At 48.6% G+C, this 15,877-nt stretch overlaps 1 protein-coding gene across 1 annotated transcript in view; it reads left to right on the forward strand.

Moving 5' to 3' along the window:
- Positions 1–15,877, forward strand: part of PHF3 (PHD finger protein 3) — a 279,560-nt gene that overhangs the window by 157,077 nt on the left and 106,606 nt on the right. The window contains exons 8-10 of the mRNA XM_082249659.1: positions 2,253–2,409; positions 8,409–8,525; positions 9,114–9,242. Coding sequence (XP_082105785.1) covers positions 2,253–2,409; positions 8,409–8,525; positions 9,114–9,242 — 403 coding nt within the window. The remainder of the gene's footprint in view (positions 1–2,252; positions 2,410–8,408; positions 8,526–9,113; positions 9,243–15,877) is intronic.

Raw genomic sequence — 15,877 nt, forward strand, 5'->3', positions numbered from 1 at the left:
GCTAGGTGTCAATGTGAAAGTCAGATGATAAAAATTGGCTTGCATTAGAGATTAGTTTAATGGTCCATTTGAGGTCAGATTGGCAGCCAATTGATGTGTATTAATTGACTAGGATTAAGAAATAATAAGCAAACTAATGTCAGAAGCATACAAGCACCAATACACTAGATATCTAACTTTAAAATGCCTGTATTATTATATGTACACAGCTCTGGAAATACTCCACAAAGTAAAAGTGTGTTCCTTCATCATACTTTGAGTGACATAAGAATTCAGAACCAGTCTGGTTATATTACTGTCTACAGGAGATTGGTACATAGGCAGACAGAAATATCCAGCCCCCATGTAACCCTTCCTCTACCTTGCATGCCTCAGTAGTTTGCTAGCATCCTAGGAGATTGTATGCTTTTTTTTTTTTTTATCTCTGCTAAAAAAAAAAAAAAAATGTCTCAAGTTTTGCTAGCTTCCTAACATCTTCGCTTTTTTTTTGGTGACTTCAATCAAGGCTTGCTACACTGCTCCCTGAGCTAGTCTATAGTTAGCAGCTATCTGGATTGGGAGTTCCTCAGGACCAACTTCAGAGACTGTATGCAGATCCCTTTGGGTTGGGCATGAAATGTGATCTAAGACACAGAGGATGGTCCCGCTGCAATGGGTAACCTTAGTCCATACTCCCTTAGTGATTCCGGGGGCAATTGCCTGCTATCTCTAGGAGTTGACACCTGTAATCTGTATTTGGGACCCCTATTGTCATAGAATTGTTCTTGTCCCACATCCACATAAACCTCCTTTTCCACTTTGGACTACCTATCTACTTGTTCTTAGATACTGGGGTGCTCCGCCCACAGATGTTCTCCGTTTGTTCGGTGACATCCCCTTCAGAGTCTAGCTTTGAACTTTCTTGGCCTCTAGCACAAGATGAACCCGGGGCCCTTGTTACTGTCTCTGATTCATATTCAGGGCCTCAGCATTCTATCTCTGGTGTTCAGGTCACTGGAGTCTCGTCTCCTTCAGCTGACTCAGATTTACTGGGATTATTTCAGATCTTTTAGATGCAGTGCGTACCAACGCTGCACCTGGAGGATCATGCTCCTGTTGCAGACCTTGGTTCTTTGCTGCAGTTGTAAAGACCTTCCTGATACATTCACCATTTGGATTTTTCCATTACCAGGAAGGGAAACACCAGAGGATTATCCTCTGCCACATCTGAGAACTTTTTCTCCTTTAAGAAATAATTTATAAATCAGTGGTCCTTTTCCACTGTTGATTCACCTGTAATCCACCTTAACAGGCAGACCACCAAACTGGTGAATGACATGCTCACTTTAAAGCAGTATTAAACCCAAGGGAAAACATTAAATATATTGCAGCTTACCAGTTTTTAGATGCGATAGTTGCATTAGTTTCCTTTTTTAGGCCTTCTTCTATTTTTATCTGGTGATCCAGCAAGCAAGTCTGTTGTTTTTCAAAAGCACAAGCTGTCCAGAAGAATGTATCAGTTCACCTGGATGAGACAAACCACTTAACGCTGGCAGGGTTGTAAATACAATGATCCGCTTTTGTTTATTCATGCAAAACGTTAATCCCAAAGGGAAAAAACTGTTTGCTGTAACTGATTATAAAGTTGCTGTAACCTCCCAATGTAGTCTCCTTTTCTCATTGATTATCAGTTCTTTTTTGTTTCCCCTTGTCAACAGTACGTTTAATCCAGAATCCCTGCCAAGATTTCTAATGGTACTTCGCAGAATCTCTACCAAAAGAACTTGTCATTTATTTTAAAAAGTCAGTAATACATCTGTTTTCCTGTCATGAAATGGAATTTTTTGTAACCATATTTCATTTTCATGAAACTATTTGGTAAATTTGTACTTGCGTAAAATTTAGGCTAGGTATATACTAGTGCAGCTGCAGCTTGATCCAATTTTTAGTGCACTTTTGAAGAGTTTTTCAGGTGTTTTTCATGCCTCATGCATTTTTTCCAGAAGACGGTATGTTATACATGATACTCTTTCAATTTCTATTGAATTCTAGGATGCCAAAATCGCGCTACATATGTACCAAAGTAAAACCTATATAATTTCCATAAACGCACTGTATTGATACAAAGTGCAATAATAAAATAATGTGATTTCCATTGTCGTGCAATTCTGTGCGACTGAAGTCACATTTGAAATCACATTAGTATGAACCAGGTCTTAATCATTATTTCAGCACTATTTACCTAAATGTATACTTGTTTTGTTTTTTAACAGACTTTCAGAATCATCTTCAAAGATTCCTGAAGAAAGGGCTACCAAAGTATCAGCCAAGATCGAAAAGGAGTTATTTTCATTTTACCGAGATACAGATTCTAAGTACAAGAATAAGTATAGAAGTTTAATGTTTAACTTGAAAGATCCTAAAAACAATGTAAGTTTTTTTTTTTTTTTTTTTTTTTTTTTACTTAATGTTATTCTGCATACTATTTATCAGCTTTGAAATGGTTACACAGAAATGTATTGTTTCTCTTTCCTTCATTGACAGACACAGCTCCTGATCTTCTTAACCATTGTGTTATACTGCCCCCTACAGGTGTAGGATACTAGGCAGAAAAAGTCTGGCTATGCCTATTGGCAGTCCCAGAGAGTATACTCCCTCTCTCTGCTATCTGCTATAGGAGTAAAGACCTAGTTCTTGCTGGGATCTCTGGTCCTGGCAATTCTTTTTTTTTTAGATAGATTTTTTCTCCTGTTTTTTTCCTGTGAGATCTACAATCAATTCCCGGACTGGGTGACAGGCTGGATCTACAGTAGATCCAGTGGTCATCTCAGTCTGGCCAGCAAGCACGGGCAGAACTCAGCTCTGCATGAGGACGGCCACGACATAGCCCCACCAAACGGGGGCTGGCCTGCGAGTTAAACGCCTCGCGAGGTCGCATACGACCTTCTTCCTGGCCGACAGCTCCCCCATTTTGATGGCGAGGGGTTTTGTCTGGAGCTGTGCCTGTGGCCATTTTGCAGTGGTTTGCCATAGCAAACAGCGGCGACCATGTCTGTGGAGCCTTCTGGCCGGCATTTTCGGCAGCGGGAGCCCCTCATCCCCTGTAGCTGACTGCTGGATTCTTTTGTTCCCTGATCACTGCTCATGCAGTGCAGATTCTTCTGGTGGATGTGGTGCCTGGTTTCTGTGGAGTGGTGAGTCTGGTGGGGTCCTCTCCCTCTCTGCTGAGGATCGATTGGTGCTCTGTGACTGGCAACCAGGTGGTGCTGCCAGAGTGGTGGTGGTTGTCCCTTAGCAGTGTTTCCCTCTCTGCTGAGGATCGATTGGTGCTCTGTGACTGGCAACCAGGTGGTGCTGCCAGAGTGGTGGTGGTTGTCCCTTAGCAGTGTTTTACACTTTTTTTGTGGGGTCCCCCTGGTGACTCATGGAGTCTTTGGAGCGCATCTCCCCACCTGATCCCCTCTCTGAGGCTGCAGGGCCCTCTGGGTCCCATCCATCCATCGATGCACTGACCGCGGTCCTGAAGTCCATTTGTGTCCTGGGTGGAGGAGGTATCATGGTGCCAGGAACTTAGACCACACGGGGGATGCAGGTAAAATAAAGCAGTTTACTGGAGCCAACAACAAAAAAAGCACAGCAAGAGTGAGGAAGTGGGAGCAGGAACAACCCAGGGTCAAGTCCAGAAGAGGGTAGTCATCCAAGCCAGGGTCGAGTCCAGAAGCGGGTAGTCTGCCGATCCAGTTTGTCTGCCGATGCCGGGTTGTCTACTGATGCCGAGTCGAGAGCCAGAGTCATCAGCCAAGCCAGGTCATACACGGAGGAACACAGAGAACCGAAGACTGCTAGCAGAGATGCACCTTGGAACACACACACAAGGGCAGGGACTGCAACCCATGAGGTGATATAGTCTGGTGTGCAGCATCATCACTGTGTGATGCCCAGGCAGCAGGAAACTGATAATGCAGTGAGAGTCTAAAAGAGGCAGCAGTCTGCACATTTCCAAGATGGCTGCCAACAGGAGGACAAGGTTAGACCTTGACAGGAGGTGGCTTTTGGGCTGTCAAAAAGCCCTGATTGTATCTGTGCATGGGACTTAAAGATGGAGGACACAGCTACAACGGAGGCACAGGTTCCCTTTGACACTCACAATCCATTCAGAGCGGCAAAGGTGTTCTCTTTCCCCTCCTATTTTGCCAGAATTGTCACTAAAGAGTGGGGACGACCAAAGTGTCCCCTTGGGGTCCCTAGGCTAGTTGCTAGGTGATACCCCTATGGGGAGTCTCTTAAGAAGTGGATTGTTCAACCGGTGGTGGACCCTCCAGTTTTTTCAGATTAAACAAGGCACCCATGATTCCAGTTAGAGTCCCCAGTCTTTAAGGATCCGGCTGACAGGAAGGCGGAGGCTGTGGCCCGCAATATGTACACCCTGGCTGGTTCGACACTGAGGCCGATATTCACCATTGCCCTGGTGTCGCAGACTCTGACCGAGTGGACTAAGCTGTTATGCCGTGACCTGTAGGGATAACCGCTCCCCTCTGCCTTTGCTGAGCTGGCGGACCAGCAGGTCCAGGGACTGCAGTTTATCTGGGGTGCCTCCTTAGACGCAGCTCCCCTAGTGGCTCGGCTCTTTGTTTCGGCAGTGGTCCTTCGACGTGTCTTTTGGCTAAAATGCTGGTGTGTGGACCAGACATCTAAATAGGTCTTGACAGATCTTCCCTTTCAAGGAGATCGCCTGTTTGGTGCTACCCTGGATGACATCATTAAAGGTCTCGCAGGGGGGAAGAGTACCTTTTCTTCCGGAGGATTTAAGCGAACTTGGTCTGGCAAGTCAAGAGCGGGCTTCTCCAAACCTGTGAACAAGGCCCCTTCAGCAGGAAGGTGGGCCCTCACCCATATCTGGGGTAGGGGGATGTCTTTGCTGGTTCCCTGACCTGTGGACTTCCCTGGACAAGACAAGTGGGTCCATGAGGTCATACGGTCCGGCTACAAGATCGAGTTTCGTTCTTACCCTCTGGTAAGGTTCTTCCTTCCAATGTGCGACTGTCCCCGGTCCGCTTACAGGCTCCTTTTGGGGGGTGCAAGACCTTTTATTTCAAAGGGTGATTGTCCCAGTTCCAACTTCGGAACGTTTTCAGGGGTTTTACTCAAACCAGTTTACAGTCTCAAGGATGAAAGGCAAGGTGCTGAACTGCTTTGTGCAGGTGCAGAGATTCAGAATGGAGTCCATTCGCACGGTTGTGGCTTCCCTGCATCTGGGGGATTTTCTTGCCTCCAATCGACATCAAGGATGCTTACCTTCATATTGCAATATGTGACATTCACCAGCGCTTCCTCTACTTTGCCGTGGAAGAGGAGCATTATCAGTTTGTGGCGTTACCTTTTGGTCTCGCTTCTGTTTTTTGGGTCTGCACGAAAGTGTTGGCCCCAGGGCTAGCATTGTTACGCCATTGGGGGATCGCAGTACTGGGCTACTTGGATGACCTCCTTCTGCGGGCAGAGTCTCCTACTGCTCTGGTGGAAAACCTGGAAATCACCATATTAACTTTGAGGAAGTTTGGCTGGATTGTGAATTTTCAGAAGTCTCCTCTTGTTCCGTCCACAAAGCTGGACCATCTGGGTCTGACTCTGGACTCGGCCTTAGCCAGAGTGCTCCTTCCTCTGGACAAATTTCAGAAACTGCAGACTGCAATTCGTCTCCTGCTGTCCAGCAGGTGGTAATCCCTCTGGACTTGCATGAGCGTACTAGGCCTGATGGTGTCTACCTTCGAGGAGGTTCCGTTTGCACAGTTCCATACGAGGTCCCTGCAAGGGAGATTCTGGCCAAATGGGACAAGAATCCGCCGCAGTCTCTAGACAATCAGATCCGGCTGAGCCGGGGAACAAGAGTCCCTAATGTGATGGCTTTGTTCTCCGCTTCGGCTACACAAATCCTTCCTCCCCTTGTATTGGACAGTGGTCACCACGGATGCCAGCCTGTCTGGCTGGGGAGGTGTCCTCGACAAAATTTCTCCTCAGGGTATCTGGACATTAGAAGAGTCCAGACTACCAGTCAATGTCTTGGAACTCTGAGTGATAAGACTGTGCCTGGAACATTGGACAGATCATCTTCAGGGATGTCAAGTGTGCATTTATTCGGACAATGCCACGGCCGTGGCTTATATAAATCACCAGGGGGGCACAAGAAGTGTCCTGGCGGCCATGGAGGTAGCTGGCACTCTAAGGTGGGCAGAACCGTTCTTTCCAGTCCTCTCCGCCATACACATTCCAGTGGTGGAAAACTGGCAGGTGGATTACCTCAGTCGGCAGTCTGATTTACGCTTCCCTCCTCTCAAGCTTCTGCCACGACTTCTACGCAGGATCGAGGCAGAAAGGATTCCGGTCATCTTAGTGGCCCCGGACTAGCCTCGCCGGGCTTGGTATGTCGATCTGGTGCGGCTGGTCGCCGATGTTCCTTGGAAGCTTCCTCTTTAGAGAGGATCTGCTGTCTCAAGGACCAATCTTCCATCCTCTTTACAGTCGCTGGCACTGACGGCTTGGCTGTTGAACGCCAGGTACTGATAGATAGAGGTATGTCTGAGTCGGGGATTCCAACACTGTTAAAAGCTAGGAAATCTACTTCTGAGAAGATCTACTATCATATGTGCAAGACGTAAATTGCATGGTGTGAGTCTCTTGGGGTTCATCCTCGCTCTTTTTCGATGGCTCTGATCTTTACCTTCCTTCAACAGGGGGTTGAGCAGAAACTTACCTTGAGTACTATCAGGAGTCAGTTGACAGCCTTAGTGGTCTTCTTTCAACGGCCCTTGGCTACATACTCCCTGGTACGTACTTTTCTTCAGGGAGTTAGGCACTTGACCATTCCAGTGCGATCTCTGTTGCCGCCTTGGGACCTCAATTTGGTGCTCTGTCTTCCAGAAGCCTCCTTTTAAGAATCTTTAGGGGATTCCCCTGCTTACGCTGTCCCAGAAAGTGACATTTTTTTGGTGGCTATCACCTCTGCGCATAGGGTTTTGGAATTGGCGGCGTTACCTTGTCGTTCACGTTGCTTGATGGTTCAGAGAGATAAGGTGGTTCTTCACCTATGTCTGTCGTTCCTTCCTCAGGTTGTCTCTGATATTCATTTGAATATAGACATTGTGTCCCAGGCCAAAACATCCGAAAGAAATTGCTTTGCATGCCTTGGATGTGGCCTGGGCACTTAGGGTGTACCTGGCAGCTACTGAGTCTTTTAGGAAATCAGACCCACTATGTGTGCTCACGGATGGGCCTTGGAAGGGGTTTTCCACTTCCTCTGCGACCATTTCCAGATGGATCAGACAGACAGTGGTTCAGGTCTATTGCATCAAGGGTCAGGTTCCTCCTATCCCTGTCAAAGCGAATTCTATTCGGACGCTCAGTGCCTCCTAGGCCTTCCATCATCAGACGTCAGGCAAGGCGGCCACCTATTCCAGAAAGTTCTATAAAGTGGATGTGTTGACATCTGCGGATGCTTCCATTGGCCGCAAGGTTTTGCAGGCTACTGTTTAGAGGACCTGGTCCTCTGAGGGTGTATTGTTGTTTTCAGGTGAGCTCCAGGTTGGCTATAGATAGCCTTGGGAGTTTCTTTTTCGCTGTTCCCACCCCTCATGATCTTCTTAACCATTGGGACGTCCCAAAGCAGTGTTAAACTGCTTTGGGACATCCCAATGGTTAAGAAGATCAGGAGCTGTGTCCCTAATGGATTTGGTCAAAGTTTTACGATAGGCCTGGACAGAAGAAACAGACATCCTGGAAGTGATAGGTTTTATGTCTCTGAGTTGAGATAACGGCTCTTTTGAAGTGTAAAACCTATGCATTCCATGAATTGAATGAGGTGGGGAGGGGGATAATATCGCTGCCTGTATAACTGTTCTGCAAGACTGTCATGGCTGACCTATAATGACTGAACAACATAGCCGCTTGCTACAGCTTTTTGTAAGTCCAGTGCGGGTTATCATTACACTTCTGTTTACCTGGTTGGCTATAGTTAGCCTTGGGAATTTATTTTTCGCTGCTCTCAACCCTCATGTTTAACACTGCTTTTGAACGTCCCAATGGTTAAGAAGATCAGGAGCTGTGTCTGTCCATGAACGAAAGAGAAAAAGAGATTTTTGACTTACCGTAAAATCCATTTCTCTGATGTTCATTGACGGACACAGCAACCACCCCTCTGTGGAGTTGTAATTCTTCTGACACTGCTTGTAACAAAACAAGTACCTATAGCAGAGAGAGGGAGTATACCCCCTGGGACTACCTATAGGCATACCTAAACTTTTTTTCTGCCAAGTGTCCTACTGTAGGGGGCAGTATAACCCAATGCTTAAGGAGATCAGGAGCTGTGTCCGTCAATGAACATCAGAGAAATGGATTTTACGGTAGGTCAAAAATCCATTTTTTTTTTTTTTTTACAGGTGTTGTACAAGCGAGTCCTCAGAGGAGACATCACCCCAGAACATCTTATCAAGATGACACCAGAGGAGTTAGCTTCTAAAGAGCTGGCCGCTTGGAGGCAAAGGGAAAACAGACATGTAATGTATTGTTCCTGCTCTAACAGAAACGTGTACAATGAATTTTATGTTTATACCAGCCATAGACAGTTAGAATCTGGGCCGGTTCAGCAAGGAACGGTCGAGATTTGAACCATGTGAGGGCAGACTGATTGTACCCCAAGTTGATCAATCGATCAACTTGAGGAAAACCAGCCTGTCAGATTTTGAATGTGTGGTTGCAGGTAACCAAATCGATCCATCTATGACTGGCTCAAGTCAAGTCATTTAACTTGCTGTTCTCAATGTGTTTGAGTTTTTGTGCAGTTTGATAGACCCTATTTAATTTACTTTCATAGAAAAACACCAGTCAACACACCAGTGTTGACCTATTATGTTAATGTGTATAATAGATAATCCTAATTAAAAGAGTGTTTTGTTTAAAGATAATAAGCATTTTTGATGTAGCGTCATTTATAGCATCAATTGCTAGGGTGTGTTATATTCACTTATCATCTACAGATTGTGTATTTTCAATGATGATATCATTTTCACGTCTGGATAATAACTTTTTTTTTCTTAAGTCTGGACAAAGCAAAGCAAAACTTTGATCTTCTGTCTCCTCTATAGACCATTGAGATGATTGAAAAAGAGCAACGTGAAGTTGAACGGAGGCCAATAACTAAAATTACACATAAGGGTGAAATTGAAATAGAAAGTGATGCTCCTATTAAGGAGCCTGAAACCATGGACACAGAGGTAATATGTTTTTTCTTCTTGTGACGGTTTCCTTTATGTACAGATCTTTTTTTTTCCTGTGCTGAGTTGTTTGGCTCTGGTTTTGATTTTAGGGGGTACCCTATAAAGAAGAAAAAAAAAGTGAAGTCTCCCCAATAAATCCACACCATACCCTTATCCAAGCATTCAGGCCTGGAAATGGTGGTATGGAAAAGGGGAGGGTAAGCCCCAGCCCTCTTTTTCCTAGTGCATTACCCGTGGTCACCGTATAAAAGGTTTTATTAAAATGCCAAATGCATACTCAGACGAGAAGAATGAAAAATCAGAACTCTGATGAAGGGAGCTTGACTCCCGAAGCACGTTAGCGGTCTCATCTACAAGGACGTGTTCCATTCCATGTGTGGTGGAATCTTTTAATGCGATTTTACATTCTTCTCGTCTATGAGTATGCATTTGGCATTTTAATAAAACATTTTATACGGTGACCATGGATAATGCACTAGGTGTTGCGCCTCCTTTTCGTTCTTTTATGCATCCCAGTTGGAGTTCCCTGCCTGAGGAGAGCAGCACGCCGGTCTTCCCCTTCAGAGTGAGCGCTTGGCTGAATTGATTGTTGGGAAGTGGTGTCACCCTGGGCCACCCTGGCAAAGAACCTTGCCTTCGTGTTAATAAGTACAAGGACTTATTCCTCACAAACCTGACTCAATAGTTGTTGGGTTCAGTGGGCAGGGGGCTTTTTGGAACCTGGAAGCCTTTAACAATAAGGGGTCACACACAGATACCCCCCATGTGAATAAGTAATAGTACTTCTACTCAGTCACAAAAAAGTAAAGTGTAAGGCACAGTTTATGACAAGTCCTTTAAAATAAATAAAAATGTCCCATGATCAAAATCAATCATCATATACATTGTCCAGTGTTGAAAATTCATGTCAGTCATGATACCGATATCAATGATGTCACCTAGGAGACCCTTCTTTGATTATAACACCTGTCATTCCCCAGACCTGTCATTCAGCAGGAGTGAAGTGATGAACAGGCATGTCAGTGTTCAATGTTTTTTTTTTTTTTCAGCGAGCATAGAAATTGTTTTTGATATGGATCTAGACCAGTGTTTCCCAACCTGTGTGCCGCGGCACACAGGTGTGCCGTGAGGAGTCCCCAGGTGTGCCGCGACAAAATGACCCAAATGTGTATTAATCCTAAAGAAATGTTTTCCTTGCAGTAATATTAGCAGACAAACCGTTCTACATTCTGATTGTGGCAGAAGGGACGGCTAAATTCCGTTCCACTGCCACTTGCGATCCGGAAGCTGCGCCAGCCTCCCGACAGCGTCTATGCCAACCGATGACATCATCGGTTGCTATGTGAGGATCGGCAAGTGCTTGCTGGGAGGTGAGAGCCGCGGTCCCAGGAGCTGCTGCTTGCGCGCTTTTCAAGACAAGTTCCAGCAGAGAAGAAGAACAGGAGTGGCTTCAGTGGCTCTGTGAGTTAATTATTAATTATAACATCAGAATATTTTAATGGATGGACTGTCACTATCTTAAGGGTTTTAAATGCTGCATTATTGTTAATAGAAACTGCATTTTCTCTTACGTCCTCCGACAGTCGCCGCCTCTTCATATTCGTCACATATGGGGTATTAGACTTTGCTCCGAAGGAGTAGCTAGGCAACAGAATATGTTAACAATAAAGCTTTAACATATCCCACCCTCAAGGGGTGGTCCCCTCAGTCAATACCCTCCTACTTCCTGCAACCATATCTCAGTTTTAATGTCTAGCTTGTCAGGAGTGGCTGGCTCTCTCTGTGCTGGGACTTTCTGTCCCAGACTCTTTCTTCTTTTTAATATTTTGTTTGAGTTTTTTCTCTACCTTTACTTAGCTGTTATTTTTGTCAGCATTAGTTAGTTCTTCGGACGAAGAGGATCATGCGGACTGGGTCTCGGGCTGATCCCCCTGATCGCAGGTCGTGGGTCAGTGGCTTCCCAGTCTGCCATCGAGCGTTCAGCCAGGTAACGCTCCTGGCACAGTGAACGACCCATCCCTGTTCGGTGCAGGGATGATTGGTGAGGTGGCTACCTCACCGGACGCTGTGCGGTTTCTTAACCGCCATTGTGTGCGTCTTGAATTGCGACTCTCCCTGCCTCATGTGCAGCGGCTTGTTCGCCTGTGCGGGTTCCCCACGCCATGTGAGGTAAGTGTATTTATGTGGGGACCTGTCTGTCTGGGGGGGGTCTCAGTCTGGGACTGTGTAACCTGCCTTTAATCACACTGCTTGTCTCCCTATCTCTCGGCTGCATGCTGTGGGCTGCAAGGGGGGGGGGGGGAGCTGTATGACACTGTGTGTGTCAGGCTGGGCAGTGTGAGGAGCTGTGTGCTGTGGGGCATGTTTTTTCTTGGCATGTTTGGGCATATACAGCGATCGCTGCGGCGATCTAACATGTATCCTTATATTGGGATGTAAATGTGTGTGTTTTTATGCACTGTGGAGCGGCGTTTTCGGCGCCAAACGACGCCATTTTACCGGCGCCCGCTCCGGCCGCATGGTTTACATGCACGGCGGCCATTTTCTTGTAGCCTCCATAGGCTTACATAGAGCGCCCTGGCAGCATCACTTCCTCTTTCCTGGAACACCGATCGAGGCAGCAGCAGCAGCGGGGTCTCCTCAGGTTTTATCCTTCTATTCTTGCTGTCCATTGCCTGTATTCAGTCTGTATATTCCCTGTGGGGGTCTCATTGTGCCTGAGTGTGGTGCGGTGGGCTGCGCTTGCCGCGCTTACTAAAAGGGGGCAGTTAACCCTTGGTTGTCTGGCATTACAGGGGCAATGGATTCTCAGGAGGGCAAGTTTCCTACAGTATTGGTGGAAAGCCAGGGGACCGCTGTTTCCCCCCCAGGGGGGGATTTAGCCACTATTGTGGCTGGCCTTGCTGCCCAGGTGCAAATGCTGGTGGCTGCTCAATCTACTAAACGGCCCAGAGTTGCTCTGTCCTCTGATTCTGAGGGTGAAGGTGATGGGGCTGTTCTGGCAGGGACCTCCTTGTCGGGGTCCCGCTCCTCTCTTGATCTAGTGGGGTCTGAGGTGGAGGCTGAAGTTGAGGGGGTTGATAATTCTCCCCCTGGCTCGCCTGAAGAGCTTGCAATCATGGATGAGTTGATTGCTTCCATTAAGCAGACGCTACGTTTACAGGACGAAGTGTGTCCCCCCGCTGCCTTGGCGGCTTATGGGACGCAGAGGAAACGCAGGACGCCGCAGGTTTTTCCCTGCAATGCTGATTTTCAGCGCGCTGTTAAGGATCAATGGCGCGATCTGCGCAAGCCTTTTGCGGTTCCAAGTAAATTCAAGCTGCGTTATCCTTTCTCGCCTGCCACTGATGAACGGTGGTGTGTACCTCCGCCAGTGGATCATGCAATTGCGGTTTTGAACAAAGCCACTGCGATTCCTGCAGAGGGTTCCCCTGTTTTCCGTGATGCCACGGATAGGAGACTGGAGTCTCTTGCCCGTCATACTTATTCTGTTACGGGTTCTATGCTTAAGGCTCTGTTTGCTTCTCTCATGGCGGCCCAGGCGATCGCAAGTTGGACGCAGATGCTTAGGCGCGTCCTAGTGGCCGACTCGGCCTCGGCGGCGACCCTGGATATGGTGGATCAGATCCACCAGGGTGTCATGTATCTGTGTGATGCGGACCTGGACCTGATTCCGTTGGCTGCACGTGTGCACAGCGTGGCGGTGTTGTCTCGCCGCCTGGTTTGGTTAAAATGTTGGTCGGTGGACCAATCTTCACGTAAGACCTTGGCCAATCTGCCTTATGATGGGTCTCGCCTTTTTGGGGAGTCCCTGGATGTGTTGATTAAGGGGATCACTGGGGGTAAGAGCACTCTCTTGCCCCATTTCCCAAAGGCTAAGGGGGCTTCTGGGAAGAAGCATGCTAATTTTCGGCCCCCTCAGGGGTCCTTTCGTGCCTTTCGGCCGCACTACAAGGGCAAACCGTTCAAAGGCCAAGGCTCTCAGAAGAAGCCCTGGTCTGGGAAACAGAAGTCCGGCCAATCCGGACCTACAGCCCATAACAGTTCGGCCTGAAGGGGCGCCCTCACCCAGTTTTGGGGTGGGGGGACGCTTGCTCGGTTTTCTTCAGCCCTGGTTGGCCCGTGTGCGGGACAGATGGGTTCTGGAAATCGTTCGATCTGGTTACAAGATCGAGTTTCTCTCTCGGCCGGAGAGCAGATTTTTTCCCTCAAATCTTCAATTGTCTCCAGAGCGCCTGCGGGATCTGCACCTGGCGGTGCGGGACCTGAGGGCTCAGGGAGTGGTGGTTCCGGTGCCTCATCGGGACAGATTTCGGGGGTTTTATTCCAATCTGTTCACCGTGCCCAGGAAGGAGGGCAAGGTCCGTCCGATTCTGGACTTGAAGGCTCTGAACCGCTCTGTGCGGGTTCGCAAGTTCCGCATGGAATCCCTGCGGTCGGTGGTGGCTGCCCTGGTTCCGGGGGAATTCATGGCCTCCATCGATTTGAAGGATGCGTACCTTCACATCCCCATATTCGAGGGTCATCAGAGATACCTTCGATTTGCCATTGCGGAGGATCACTACCAGTTCGTGGCGTTGCCCTTTGGTCTCGCCTCGGCTCCGCGGGTCTTCACCAAGGTGCTTGCACCGGTTCTGGCATTATTGAGGGCCCAGGGCATTTCTGTCCTGGGGTATCTGGACGACATTTTGGTTCGGTCTGCGACCAGACAGGGTCTGGAGGAGGACCTGTCTGTCACAATGCATACTCTGCAGGAGTTTGGTTGGACGATAAATGTTCCAAAGTCAACACTGAGTCCGTCGGTTCGTCTTCCCTATCTGGGAATGATACTGGACTCGGTGCAGGCGAAGGTCTTCCTGCCGGAAGACAAGCTCAGGACTCTTCAGGAGGAAGTCAGGTCCCTCAGGGACGTTCCACACTCGTCTCTGCGGACGTGCATGAGATGTCTGGGATTGATGGTCTCAGCCTTCGAGGCGATTCCTTTCGCGCAGTTTCACACGCGGGGTCTCCAAGCGGAGATCCTGTCCAGGTGGGACGGGCGATCTCAATCTCTGGATCTTCAGATCTCGTTGAGTCATCGCACCAGGGAAAACCTTCTGTGGTGGCTCCAGTCCCCGTTGGTGTCCGGGGGCAAGTCGTTTCGTCCAATCTCATGGACGGTAATCACCACGGATGCCAGCCTGTCGGGCTGGGGTGGTGTTCTGGGCGTTCTGTCCGCCCAGGGGACCTGGTCGGAGGGGGGAGTCTTCCCTCCCGATCAACATTCTGGAATTGCGTGCGATAAGGCTCTGTCTTCATCGCTGGACGGACCGGCTGCAGGGCTGCCCGGTTCGGGTGCAGACGGACAATGCCACGGCGGTGGCCTACATCAACCACCAAGGGGGCACCAGGAGTGCCCGAGCGGCTCGAGAAGTGGCCGACATTCTGTCTTGGGCCGAGACTCATGTTCCGGCGATAACGGCGGTTCACATTCCGGGAGTGGAGAACTGGCAGGCGGACTATCTGAGTCGCCAGACCCTTGATCAGGGGGAATGGTCTCTCCACCCGGCTGTCTTCCAGATGTTGTGCGCGAAGTGGGGTCTTCCAGATGTGGACCTGTTCGCGTCTCGTCTCAACAACAAGGTGAGAAGGTTCGTGGCAAGGACGCGCGACCCTCGGGCAGACGCGTCAGACGCGTTAGTGGCCCCGTGGCATCGGTACAGGCTGATGTACGCGTTCCCACCGATTCAGTTGCTGTCCAGGTTCCTTCGCAGGTTACTCTCGGAACGCAACACGGTGATTCTTGTGGCACCGGACTGGCCTCGCCGGTCCTGGTACGCAGACCTCGTGAATCTGGCGGTCGACGCCCCTTGGCGTCTGCCTCTTCGAGACGATCTACTGTCTCAGGGACTGATTTACCATCCTGCTTTACAGTCGCTGGCTTTGACGGCCTGGCTGTTGAGACCGAGGTCCTGCAGGAGAAGGGTCTCTCTCCAGAGGTCGTTCATACTTTGATCAACGCGAGGAAGTCTTCCTCGGGGAAGGTTTATTACCGTACTTGGAAGGCCTATTTTGCCTGGTGTGAGTCCAGGGGGTTTTCACCCCGCACGTACTCGGTTTCCCGTGTGCTGTCTTTCCTTCAGACGGGTGTCGATCAGCGTTTGGCGCTGGCTACGATTAAGGGTCAGGTGTCTGCGCTGGCCGTTTTGTTTCAACGTCCCGTGGCTTCCAACTCCTTGGTTGGCACTTTTATTCAGGGTGTGCGGCATCTGGTTCCTCCTAGGAGGGATCCTTTGCCCCCTTGGGACTTGAATCTCGTTCTATCTGTGTTACAACGTGCTCCTTTTGAACAGATCAGGGAGATCTCGTTGTCTATGTTGTCCAAAAAGGTCGCCTTTTTGGTGGCGATCACTTCGGCTCGCAAAGTGTCGGAACTGGCGGCTTTGTCCTGCAAGTCTCCGTACCTGGTTGTTCATTTGGATAAGGTGGTCTTGCGACCTAATCCTTCTTTTCTGCCGAAACGAGTTTCGGAATTCCATCTTAATGAGGATATTGTCTTGCCTTCGTTGTGCACGAAGCCTAAACATCCAAAGGAGGTGAGATTGCACTCTCTGGATGTTGTTCGGGCGATAAGGGTTTACCTTAAATCGACT

The sequence above is a fragment of the Pelophylax lessonae genome (genome assembly GCF_965119305.1).
Source record: "Pelophylax lessonae genome assembly, chromosome: 3".
Lineage (NCBI taxonomy): Eukaryota > Metazoa > Chordata > Amphibia > Anura > Ranidae > Pelophylax > Pelophylax lessonae.